This window comes from Solanum stenotomum, chromosome 6 (genome assembly GCF_019186545.1).
Source record: "Solanum stenotomum isolate F172 chromosome 6, ASM1918654v1, whole genome shotgun sequence".
Lineage (NCBI taxonomy): Eukaryota > Viridiplantae > Streptophyta > Magnoliopsida > Solanales > Solanaceae > Solanum > Solanum stenotomum.
Window position 1 is genome coordinate 54,816,325 of NC_064287.1, and position 12,290 is coordinate 54,828,614.

Genomic DNA, 12,290 nt, shown 5'->3' on the forward strand with positions numbered 1-12,290 from the left:
ATAATAATAATTGTGCTCATTGATCAATTCAAAAATACTTGTATCAATATTAAAACTTTTTAGGCTTCTCAATTTTTATTTTTATTTTGGCTTAGAATTAGAATAATAATCTATAACTACTAAAAGGTAATTATTTTTCTCTAAAAACTTAAACCAAATATTTTAAATTTCCACGATAAATATTACTATTTTTGTTTCTCAAAAACTTATAATCGAATAGACTATTAAGACATATGAAAATGAATTTGGAGGAAGTAAACCATATATAATTCTATATTCGATGTGATACATTGGATGAAACTATTTTTCTCTTAATTATATAATTTTTCATGTCGAGCTTTCGTGTAAGAGTCTTATACATAAATTTGGATTAATTTGACTTCAATGCGGATATTTTGAGTCTTACACAGCAAATTTGAATTAATTTGACTTGCACAATAAATTTGGATTAATTTGATTTTAACGCGGATATCTCAAAATTATTATTTTTATAATACAAAATTATTCTTGATTTTCTCTCACTACTAGTAGTCTTCTCGTTTTATTCTCGATTTTCTTGCTCACTCTTTCGGAGGTCTCTCGAGTCATCTTCAGCTATAGATCCACACACAGGTAAACCCTTTTTCTCTCTCTTTTTTGCTTTCTCTTATTCAATTTCACGCATTTTTACATCGATATGTTTCAATTATTCACATTTTACGGGAAAAAATGATGTTTTTTTGATCAATTCTGGGTACAGCAGTGTGAATATAATTTTTTTTGTTTATTTTGTAATAATTTTCATAAAAATAAATATAATTGTAATGTAAGAGTTGTTGACATGTTGTTAAGTTGTTTGTAGTCATTAATTTGGAATTTATTTTTTGGTGTTGAATTAATTGTTTGGATCTTCAACATTTTAGTTGCTGATCTAAAAGTTTGAGATATATGGTATACCATCTAGAGGTCTCAGGGTTCAAATTCCAACAGAGAACACTAGTGATTTCTGGTGGAGGTGGCAGATATTTAGTGGAATTAGTTGAGGTGTGTGTAAGCTGGTCCAGATACCATGATTATCTAAAAAAATAAAAAAAGGGTATACCATCTTAGGACTTGAAAATTGAGTGTGTTTTTTTGTGGCAGTAGTATGTTGATTGGAGGACGAGACATGGGTCAACAGTAGAGCTGCTCCATTGGTGATCTGTAGGTGGGAAGGCTGCGTATTGTATACATCGACATCTCTCCCAGTCCCGCCACTATCAAGAGAGCACTTTGTGCGTGTGGTATGCCTCTTTCACTTGTGATAATTGACTTGGTTATATTGACCAAATTGCTGAATGAATTGTTGTTCTTTCACTATGTGGATGTCTTCTTCTTTATTGTCTATCCCAAAAGAATGTCAATTGACTTAGGGAGAAAAACTTGTTTTAGTTAGTTGATGGAATTTGAGGAACTGTAGTATGCTTTTTCGTTTTTCTTTGCTCTGTGTGAGTTTTTCTGGCCAAGGAAATATGTGAAAGTAATTCAAATGCTTATTTGTATTGCTTTTTTACTTTTGGCAAGCAGTGCAATCATATTTACTCCCTCCATTACTTTTTACTTGTTCCTTATACTAACAATAGATCTACTATTGACTTGTCCATTTTAGCTAATCAAGAGAGATTTATTACTTTCTTTCAATATTACACTTATCATTAAGTACCTATAAAGTACTAGTAGTCAAACTTAGATTTTCAAAGCATAATTAATAAGGGTAATTTAGTATAACAAATTATGCCTAGTAAATAGAGATTGAGGGAGTAAGTAGGGTGGTGAAGACATACACTGCCTAATGAGTAGCTATGTGCATGAAGTTTCCATTTGCCTAGTTGTACCCGTGTCAAACAAGAATGACGGGTGTTTTATTTTGATTAGATTGCTCAAAATATACACTAATTACCTACTGATAATTGGATCATATTCCAATGCCAGATTCATACCCAAATTCAGAATTCACAAACCAGTCCCTGAAAAGTAAGGGAGTGGTCTGTAGTCGTTTGGGACTCTGACAGCCATTACTATAGAAAATTAGGAAATTTCCTACTTGTGAGTTGTGACAGCTGCCAGCGACATAGGTAGAATGCACTTACAATAATGTGATGTTTACTTGCTGGGGTTAGAGAGCTGAAAACTTTCTGATTTTATGCATGTGCACCAATTTAATCATCCTTTTTTCTAGGACAGTCTTTGGAAAGGAGAAATGGGCAATAACCAAATTAGGTATTGTGTCTCAGGGTCTAGATGACACACTTACTTATTAATCACATTTTATTAGCATATTGTGGGAATCTGGTAGCAACATCAGACCGTTTATCTTCATTCTCTCTATCTGCCAGAGGGAGATTCCTTTTTATTTTTACTACTCCGAGCTTCCTGTTGTTAGGTATCATAATTGACAGTAGCAAGATACAACTTTGTGATAGTGTCAGTGCTCATTTGCTGCATAGTATTTGGCACAGGGATGACATGTGAGCAGAGTGAGGGGAAATGGGGTGTGGTGGCGGTAAAGCAAATGTGGGACTAAGATGTAGTTGCAATGGTATCCGTAGATTACGCTGCAGTGTATGATGTTGCTAAGTTTCAATCTTTTGACCAAATAATTTTTGGATTGAAAGGGATCAGTTATCTGTACCGCTAGTCCGCTACTATTATTTTATTTCCTGCTATTAAAGATAGTACAAAAGCAGACTTTATTTTTAGTCTATTCCTTTTACCTTTGAGAGCTCTGTGAACAATTACATGGCTTTTATATTGTAAAATACCCAGGATGCATTTGGTACCTCATTACTCTTTCTGAGAAGTTAATAGATATATAATATAACTGCATTCTATTTTACTGTTGTTCATTGCAGACCACAAAGATGGCCTTTTAGAATAACCCTGTGAAGCGCGTCCTTGACTACAAATCCAGAATACAATCCAATTGCACATTTTTTCGAAATGGGGCGTTTAAGGCCACAATCTAGTATCAAGGCAATTGAAGAGGAACCAGAAGATTGTGAGACAACCTCTTCCAACAAAACTGCTATAGCTTGTATGATTAACTCTGAAGTAAGTGCTGTTTTAGCAGTCATGAGAAGAAATGTTAGGTGGGGTGGTCGTTATGTTTCAGGAGATGATCAGCTAGAACACTCTCTAATCCAGTCTCTTAAGACATTGCGTAAGCAGGTATTTTCGTGGCAGCATTCGGGGCAAACCATCAGTCCGGCCTTATATCTCCAGCCATTTCTGGATGTTATTCGGTCTGATGAAACTGGGGCACCAATCACTGGTGTTGCATTGTCTTCTGTTTTCAAGATTTTGACCCTTGATATTCTTGATCTTGATGCTGTCAATATTGAAGATGCAATGCACTCTGTTGTGGATGCTGTGACTAGTTGCAGATTTGAGGTGACAGATCCTGCATCAGAAGAAGTTGTATTGATGAAGATACTTCAAGTTCTTTTGGCATGCATGAGAAGTAGAACATCAGTTGTGTTGAGTAACCAGCATGTTTGCACCATTGTCAACACATGCTTCAGAGTAGTTCATCAAGCTGGAGCTAAAAGTGAGGTCTTACAGCGGATAGCACGTCACACTATGCATGAACTTGTGAGATGTATTTTTGCACATCTTCCGGAAGTTGACAACACACAACACTCCATAGTTAGACAGCACGGTTCCTCCAAAAACGAGGTACAGGTGCACCTTTATTTTTAATCTCTGAAAGTTATCCTTTGCTGCAGTCTCTAACATTATAGTTCCCAGCTATTGACTTGGCAATCTAACAAACTGTCCATAATCTCCAGTCCTTGGACCCAAAATTTAATAAAAAATGTGAAAAACATACTATATCTAATAGTGGTAGAATTTTTCTCATGAAGGGGTGATTGAGTGGTTGAGGCATAGGAGTAAAAGTCCGGAGATCCCAGGTCTGGGTTCCAGCTAAAATACTCAATTGTGAGTGATCTGCTCCAGCCCTAGTGGATAGGTTTGTCCAGTACCTGTGCTTGTGATATATAGTAAGTTATCTGTTGGATAAATCAAGGTGAGCGCAAGCTTAGTCCAAACACCACCATCATTAGAAAAAAAGGAATCTTCTCATGGACCAATCTTGCCTTATGGGCATCATCTGATAAGCAAAGAAAACGGGAACATGTCTTTTATGTTGGCTAAGTTCATCCTTTAATTAAACTTCGCCTTTGCATTTTGTCCACACATGCATTTTTTCCCTGCGCAGAGATGTCCAACTGGATTAAATAGAGCCTGGATACGGTACATTATATCTGATCGTTTTGGTCAGCAGTCTAGAATCTAGATTGATCTAGTACTTCTTGTGCATTCATCTTTTGCCTTTTGTTCTCTTATTCTTCTACCATATATGTTCGAAGCATTATATGTTAATTTCTTCTTACATAGGTTGCTGGTATTGATAACGAGTACAGTTTGAGTAGCAAGTCGGAGAATGGGAGTGGTCCTTCTGAATATGATAGTCTACCACCTTCTGGAGGTTTCACTTCTGCTTCAACAGGTCTGCTTAGCAGTGTTACAGAAGAAGGCATGGTCATGGGTGACAACGGGAAGGATAGTGTTCCTTATGACCTACATTTAATGACTGAACCATATGGAGTTCCATGCATGGTTGAGATATTTCACTTCTTGTGCTCTTTGTTGAATGTTGTAGAACATGTAGGGATGGGTCCTAGGGTAAATACTATGGCATTCGATGAAGATGTTCCTCTATTTGCCCTTGGTTTGATCAACTCAGCCGTTGAACTGGGAGGCCCTGCTATTTGCAGTCACCCCAGATTGTTGAGTTTGGTCCAGGATGAATTATTCCGTAATCTAATGCAGTTTGGTTTGTCAATGAGTCCATTGATTCTTTCAATGGTCTGCAGTATCGTTCTAAATCTGTATCAGCACTTGCGAACTGAACTGAAACTACAGCTTGAGGCTTTCTTGTCCTGTGTGGTCCTGAGACTTGCACAAAGCCGTTATGGGGCTTCATACCAGCAGCAGGAAGTAGCAATGGAGGCTCTTGTTGACTTTTGCAGGCAAAAGTCCTTCATGGTAGAAATGTATGCAAATTTAGATTGTGATATCACCTGCAGTAACATTTTTGAAGAACTTGCAAATTTATTATCTAAGAGTGCATTCCCGGTGAACTCTCCATTGTCTTCCATGCATATTCTTGCTTTGGATGGTCTGATTGCTGTTATCCAGGGAATGGCTGAGAGGATAGGCAATGGATCCTATAGTTCAGAATACACTCCAATAAATCTAGAGGAATATAGTCCATTTTGGATGGTCAAGTGTGAGAACTATAGCGACCCTGATCATTGGGTACCATTTGTACGTCGACGGAAGTACATCAAGAGAAGGTTAATGATTGGAGCTGATCACTTTAATAGGGACCCAAAGAAAGGTCTAGAGTTTCTTCAAGGAACACATCTATTGCCGGAAAAACTTGATCCCCAGAGTGTGGCTTGCTTTTTCAGGTTCACAGCTGGGCTAGATAAGAATCTCGTTGGGGATTTTCTTGGAAATCATGATGAATTTTGTGTTCAGGTGCTTCATGAGTTTGCTGGAACATTTGATTTCCAAGACATGAACCTAGATACTGCATTGAGGCTGTTTCTGGAAACTTTCCGACTGCCTGGGGAATCTCAAAAGATAGCAAGGGTGCTTGAGGCATTTTCAGAGAGATACTATGAGCAATCTCCACAGATTCTAGCTAATAAAGATGCTGCTCTGTTGTTATCATATTCAATAATAATGCTCAACACTGACCAGCACAATGTTCAGGTAAAGAAGAAGATGACAGAGGAGGATTTCATCCGTAACAATAGGCACATTAATGGAGGTAATGATCTTCCTCGTGAATTTCTATCTGAATTGTACCACTCAATCTGCAACAATGAGATCCGGACAACACCAGAACAAGGTGCTGGTTTTGCTGAAATGAACCCAAGCCGTTGGATTGATTTGATGCACAAATCTAAAAAAACTCCTCCATACATCATGTGTGATTCTAAAGCCTACCTTGATCATGATATGTTCGCAATAATGTCGGGCCCTACTATTGCTGCTATCTCTGTGGTGTTTGATCATGCTGAACATGAGGATGTCTACCAAACCTGTATAGATGGTTTCTTGGCTGTTGCAAAGATTTCGGCATGCCATCATCTTGAAGATGTTTTGGATGATCTAGTGGTATCTCTATGTAAGTTCACAACCCTGTTGAATCCCTCATTGGTGGAGGAACCTGTTTTAGCATTTGGTGATGATGCAAAAGCAAGAAAGGCAACTGTTACAGTTTTCACTATAGCAAACAAATGTGGTGATTTTATCCGTACTGGTTGGAGAAATATCTTGGATTGCATCTTAAGACTGCACAAGCTTGGTCTTCTTCCTGCTCGTGTAGCCAGTGATGCAGCTGATGACTCAGAGGCATCTTCTGATCCAGGACATGGGAAATCCCTCCCTAATTCATTGTCTGCTGCTCATATGCAATCCTTAGGTACTCCCAGAAGATCTTCAGGACTTATGGGACGATTTAGTCAACTCCTATCTATAGATACAGAAGAGCCTAGGTCTCAACCTACTGAGCAACAACTTGCGGCTCATCAGCGCACACTGCAGACAATTCAGAAGTGTCAAATTGATACCATCTTCACAGAAAGTAAGTTTCTCCTAGCTGATTCTTTGTTGCAGTTGGCAAGGGCCCTCATATGGGCTGCTGGGAGACCTCAGAAAGGTAGTAGTTCCCCGGAGGATGAAGATACTGCAGTGTTCTGCTTGGAATTGCTGATTGCAATCACTTTGAACAATAGAGATAGAATAGCACTTCTTTGGCAGGGAGTTTATGAACATATTGCTCATATTGTACACTCAACAATTATGCCTTGTGCTCTAATTGAGAAAGCTGTTTTTGGACTACTACGCATCTGCCAGAGGCTGCTTCCTTATAAAGAGAACTTAGCAGATGACCTTCTCAGATCATTACAACTTGTAACCAAGCTTGATGCCCGGGTAACTGATGCATATTGCGAACAAATTACACAGGAAGTCAGTCGGCTGGTTAGAGCAAATGCTTCACATATCCGATCTCAAATGGGATGGCGAACTATTACTCAGTTACTTTCTATAACAGCTAGACATCCAGAAGCTTCGGAAGCAGGATTTGATGTCCTAGGTTTCATCATGTCTGATGGATCCCATTTGTCTCCGGCTAATTTTGTTCTTTGCATTGATGCAGCAAGAAATTTTGCAGAGTCTCGTGTTGGACCAGCTGATAGACCTATTTGTGCGGTGGATCTTATGGCAGGTTCTGCTGCTTGTTTAGCATGCTGGTCTAAAGATACCAGGGAAGCGATGGCAGAGGCAGAAGCTTTGAAGCTGTCTCAGGATATAGGGGAAATGTGGCTGAGGCTTGTACAGGGTCTGAGGAAAGTTTGTCTGGATCAGAGAGAAGTTAGGAATCATGCTCTTTCATCCCTACAAATGTGCTTGACAGGAGTAGATGAAATGTACCTTTCACATGGTCTCTGGTTGCAGTGCTTTGATATTGTCATTTTCACAATGCTGGACGACTTGATTGAGCTCACATCACAGAAAGATTATAGAAACATGGAAGAGACACTTATTCTTGCCTTGAAGCTGTTAACTAAGGTGTTTTTACAGTTGCTTCATGAGCTATGTCAATTGACCACCTTCTGCAAACTCTGGCTTGGAGTCCTCAACCGGATGGAGAAATACTTGAAGGTGAAGGTCAGAGGTAAGAAGAGTGAAAAACTTCAGGAGCTAGTCCCTGAACTTCTTAAGAACACCTTGGTTGTAATGAAATCTAAGGGGGTACTCGTTCAGAGGAGTGCTCTCGGTGGAGATAGCTTGTGGGAACTGACATGGTTGCATGTGAATAACATTGTTCCTTCTCTGCAAGCTGAGGTTTTCCCTGAGAATGAGTCAGGACATGTAGAGTCTGACCAGACAGACGTAGGAGGAACTGCATATGGTGTTACTGATCCGAGTTGATAAGCTTATCACTGAATCTGTTAGATGAGAGTTAAATTTCTGTCCAAATTTAGGTAAGAATTTGCATATTTTTCCCATGATATAAAACACATAGAGATAAACAAACATCTGCTCATTTTCTCTCTGAGAAATTCGAACGTGATCTTTCTCTGATATTGTATTAGATTTGTGCATATTGTACAGAATGTAGAGTTCTAACCTAGTTTTTACCCTGCAGTAGTGTGTTAAGACTTATTGCACAAGATTGCCTTGGACTCTTTGAAACATTAGTGCATACCGTTTGTGTAATTCTGGTCATGGAGAGTGTTTTCTCTGCACAATTTGAAAAATTGCAATGTTTATTACAATATTGAGTTAGCAAACTAGAGTTCAACCTCACTATAACAACATTTGCAATAACAGTACAAGTTTCTTAAAACCAATTTTTAATGGACAAATGTAGACCTTAGTTTTACCTTTTGGTTAGAGAGGGTATTTTCAATTGGTTAAAGGGAGATAACGACGATAAAATAATATGCGAATACCAAATAATATGACTCAATAAGGAGAAGAAGACGAGTAGATGATACTTGCGCCCCCTTCCTCTTCCACATAGATATACTTAGTTACCTACTATCCTTCTAAACCAAATTTTTTAAAAAATACTATCTTTTCTCTTTGTCCCTCACTTCTATTTAATGGATTAAAAAGTCTTTAACGTATTAAAAATAGCACAAAAATATCTTTCTTCTCCTTATGGATCAAATTTTCTATTAGTTTGGGGAAATATGCGAGTATTCAAAAGCTAAAGGGCTTTCTAAGAAAAAAGAAAAACTTAAATTTTTTTCAAGTCCCTATTTTTTATGAAAAATAAACTGTGACTACTCATATTTCTCTCCCTGCGAGCAATTTCCGTTTCTCCTTAACAAAGCTCTGATCCGAGTCCACTCAGTTTTAGCTCGTCAGTGACTCAACGTACATCGCCGTCTCCGATCATACGTACGCCGTACGTTTTTATTACTGGTATATTTATCCTACTTATACGTGTATCTACTTGATTGTGTTTGGTGGATCGATTTTTTTTTTTTCATTTCGTTTTGGTTTCTCAAAAACTTAGCTGAACTTGATTCAATCGTTTGATTTGATTTGATTTGTATTTACAGGTTGAATTTTGTTTGGGCGGAGATTTTGAGGGAAGATGAGTGAAGTATTTGAGGGATATGAGAGGCAGTACTGTGAACTTTCTGTCAATTTGTCTCGGAAATGCAATTCTGCTGCTCAATTGGCTGACGGAGGTAACTGATTCACTTGATCTTTAATAAATTTTTTTGAAACTTTATTAACTTTTGTGGATCAATGCGGAAATGTGAATTATAGGATTTACACCCAAGAGTGTGTCCTAGTGGTCAGTGATTGTGCTAGTGGGAAGTAGCAGGTACCTGTGCAAGATGTCCCAGACACCACTATTATAAAAATAATATATGGATTTTGGGTATATATGCAAACTAAGCTAATAGACATGCCCAATTAGTTAGGATTAGGGCTTTTAGTTCTTGTACTCTTGCATCATTCTTTAAAGACTGGTGAAAGAATTGCATGTCAATGCAGGGATAAGTGTGAGATTTAGAGAAGCATTAACAGTTTGGCAGAACTCCTAATTTGCTTTAAAAGACAAATTATTTTCCCGTATTGGAATTGAAATAAGCCCATATAGCGTGGAATAGTTATAGATGATTCATATATCCGACTCCAACTAGTCTGGGATTAAGAAGTAGAAGTAATTCTTTGATTGATTAATTGACTTTATGTAAATTCCGAGTTTTTATCGATGTGAACTTATTGCTTCTGATGTTCTCCACTAACTCTGGTTAGAGCCTTTTATATTAGTGTACATACAAGTGTGAGATTTTAAGTGTCCTTTGGTTGGAGAACCCTTATATGCCTTAACTGACAAATTATTTTCCATTACTGAAATAAAATGGATTTGTACAGAGTGGAATATATAATGATGATACATATAGCTGACCTCAACTAGTGTGGGATGGAGATGTAGTTTTTGTTTATTGAGCTGTCTCTATACACATCAAGCAAGCAAACAATTCACCCTTTTTAGTGTACCTGTCCATTAAAGCATTCTTTTTTCTGGTGTTGCTACGTTTTAGTTTTTTGCTGTAAAAAAGATTTTCTTCCTAAAATCCCTGAAGTCACTTCAACGTTCAAGATTGGGTTGGTATTCCAATAGGGAAGAGGTGTAAGCATGGCAAGTTGTGAAGTCAGATCATACTAAAGATAATTAAAACATTTAGGAAAGGAGAGAATTGAAGGAACAAGTAAAAATAGGAATGAAAGACTGTTCAATTCTGATTTCTATGTTAGTATGTATTTTTGCTAATTTATTTAGGTTATACTACTTGAACAAACAACAAAACAAGCATCTGATTTTCCTTTTCTGTGTTAAGGCTTTGGTAAGTTGTTAAATATCTTCTGTTACGCTTCTGATGGATTATGACTATAACTTTGCAACTGTAATGAGCAGAGCCGAAAAAGCAACAGATTTCCGAACTCAAAGTGGGATTGGATGATGCAGATGTGTTGGTAAGTTATTGACTTTTAAATTTATTCCTTTCCGAAAAGATTTCTTTTTTTAGAACTGATGATAAGTGATGGTCTATGCTTAGATACGGAAAATGGATCTTGAGTCAAGAAGTTTGCAACCGAGTTTAAAAGCAACATTACTTGCTAAACTGAGGGAATACAAATCAGACCTGAATAAGTTGAAGAAAGAAGTGAATAAACTAACCTTGACTAGTGCTAATCAAGCTGCCCATGATTTAGAGTCTGGAATGATGGATCCACATGCAGTATGTATACTAAAACTTTCCTTCTCCTCCGTTTTTTCTTCTTCTCTTTATATTTTCGTTTGAAGATTCCACTATGTCATACATGTTTTCATATAATGACTTTGGGGATGTATTAGCATTTGCCATAGTAAAGTTGTGTGGTCTCAAGGTTATATACATTTCACTTGAATGATATGTTACCATCCATTGTACGCAAATTTCTTTGGGAGAAGCTAATTGTGGTCTTACATATAATGTTCATGCTTGGTTGGTGATATCAAAGTTTGTCAAATCAATCGAAGATCAGAATTTGCATGACATATAAATCTGCCACTTATCTAAGAGGAACTGATTAGGTTCACTTACATTGCCATCTGTGATCTGTCCATTGGTTTTTCTCATACTGTTAGTGGCCTTTGTTGGTCAAGCCCTGACATAAATTGATGAAACGCCACGGTGCCAAGCAAAGAAAAGGTTCACCATATATTACCTGCTGACCACTTCAGTTCCTTCTCTCTCTTTCTTACACGAGATAGTTGAAAGCATTGATGTTCAGCACGGCTAAAGGACAAGTCGGCTAATGTTTGGTTGGCTTTTCAAAAAATTGACTGTAGGCATAACATATTATCTTAATCCAAATATGTGTGTATGGAATTCATCTTCACATTTCCCAGCTTTACCTGTAAAGAGCCATAATATGATTTTATAGGCTTCTGCAAATCAAAGGGAACGCTTAGCAATGTCAACAGAGAGGCTCGATCAGTCAAGTGACAGAATCAGGGAGAGCCGAAGGATTGCCCTAGAGACTGAAGAGCTTAGTGTGTTAATTCTAGGGGATTTGCACCAACAGCGTGAAACACTGCTACATTCACATAATAAGGTATGAGTCCATTTGAGATTTTCTTTCTGGTTTCTAGTAGCCCTTGAATTTCCTCCCTGACCTCTATTTGAGTAATTTCAACTGTTCTGGTTAGTGTGGCTCCCTGAGCGGCTATGTTTATTAATTGTCTTTTATCTTTTTTACAGCTTCATGGTGTGGATGATGCCATTGACAAGAGCAAGAAGATCTTGACTTCGATGTCTAGAAGAATTAGCCGAAACAAGTGGATAATGGGCTCTGTGATTGGAGCCCTTATCCTGGCAATCATTATTATTCTGTATTTCAAGCTTTTCCACCATTGAGTACCCATGTAATTCATTGGGAGTTTGGATGTAAATCTGATTTGTTATCATGCATCTAGCTTGTAAGCTATACAGGTTCCCACTTTCAGCTGCATTCTAGTGTATATCCTAAATGAAACCATCTGATACTTTAAGGGAAAAATAAGCACTTGATTGTCACAATAGCTCTCCCACTCTCTTATCCCTGTCTACCTGATATTTTGAAGAGTTGCCTGCTGCCTCTCTTAGTTGATTGTCAGTGTCATATTGCGTTTGATA

General features: G+C 37.7%; 2 protein-coding genes across 5 annotated transcripts; both read left to right on the forward strand.

Annotated features, from left to right (window-relative positions):
- Positions 1-498: 498 nt before the first annotated feature.
- LOC125866559 (ARF guanine-nucleotide exchange factor GNOM) lies at positions 499-8,328 on the forward strand. Of its 4 annotated transcripts, none has more exons than XM_049546820.1 (4): positions 505-612; positions 1,123-1,262; positions 2,871-3,693; positions 4,417-8,328. In XM_049546820.1, the coding sequence occupies exons 3-4, from the start codon at positions 2,959-2,961 to the stop codon at positions 8,029-8,031; spliced, it is 4,350 nt and encodes a 1,449-aa protein (XP_049402777.1). In that variant the 5' UTR covers positions 505-612; positions 1,123-1,262; positions 2,871-2,958; the 3' UTR covers positions 8,032-8,328. The 4 variants fall into 4 exon arrangements, with proteins under 4 accessions (XP_049402780.1, XP_049402777.1, XP_049402778.1 ...); XM_049546821.1 differs by having other exon boundaries at positions 1,126-1,262; XM_049546822.1 differs by lacking the exon at positions 505-612 and adding an exon at positions 952-1,023 and having other exon boundaries at positions 1,126-1,262.
- A 547-nt stretch (positions 8,329-8,875) lies between these two features.
- Positions 8,876-12,191, forward strand: LOC125866561 (vesicle transport v-SNARE 12-like). The gene is made up of 6 exons (XM_049546824.1): positions 8,876-9,033; positions 9,174-9,305; positions 10,547-10,605; positions 10,689-10,871; positions 11,560-11,730; positions 11,877-12,191. The coding sequence occupies exons 2-6, from the start codon at positions 9,209-9,211 to the stop codon at positions 12,030-12,032; spliced, it is 666 nt and encodes a 221-aa protein (XP_049402781.1). The 5' UTR covers positions 8,876-9,033; positions 9,174-9,208; the 3' UTR covers positions 12,033-12,191.
- Positions 12,192-12,290: the final 99 nt, after the last annotated feature.

Coding starts and splice junctions, on each gene's coding strand:
- LOC125866559 (XM_049546823.1), top strand. CDS start 2,959: ATGGGGCGTTTAAGGCCACAATCTAGTATCAAGGCAATTGAAGAGGAA. Junction 3,694..4,416: donor ACGGTTCCTCCAAAAACGAG/GTACAGGTGCAC, acceptor CTTCTTACATAG/GTTGCTGGTATTGATAACGA.
- LOC125866561 (XM_049546824.1), top strand. CDS start 9,209: ATGAGTGAAGTATTTGAGGGATATGAGAGGCAGTACTGTGAACTTTCT. Junction 10,606..10,688: donor TGGATGATGCAGATGTGTTG/GTAAGTTATTGA, acceptor GTCTATGCTTAG/ATACGGAAAATGGATCTTGA. Junction 11,731..11,876: donor TGCTACATTCACATAATAAG/GTATGAGTCCAT, acceptor TCTTTTTTACAG/CTTCATGGTGTGGATGATGC.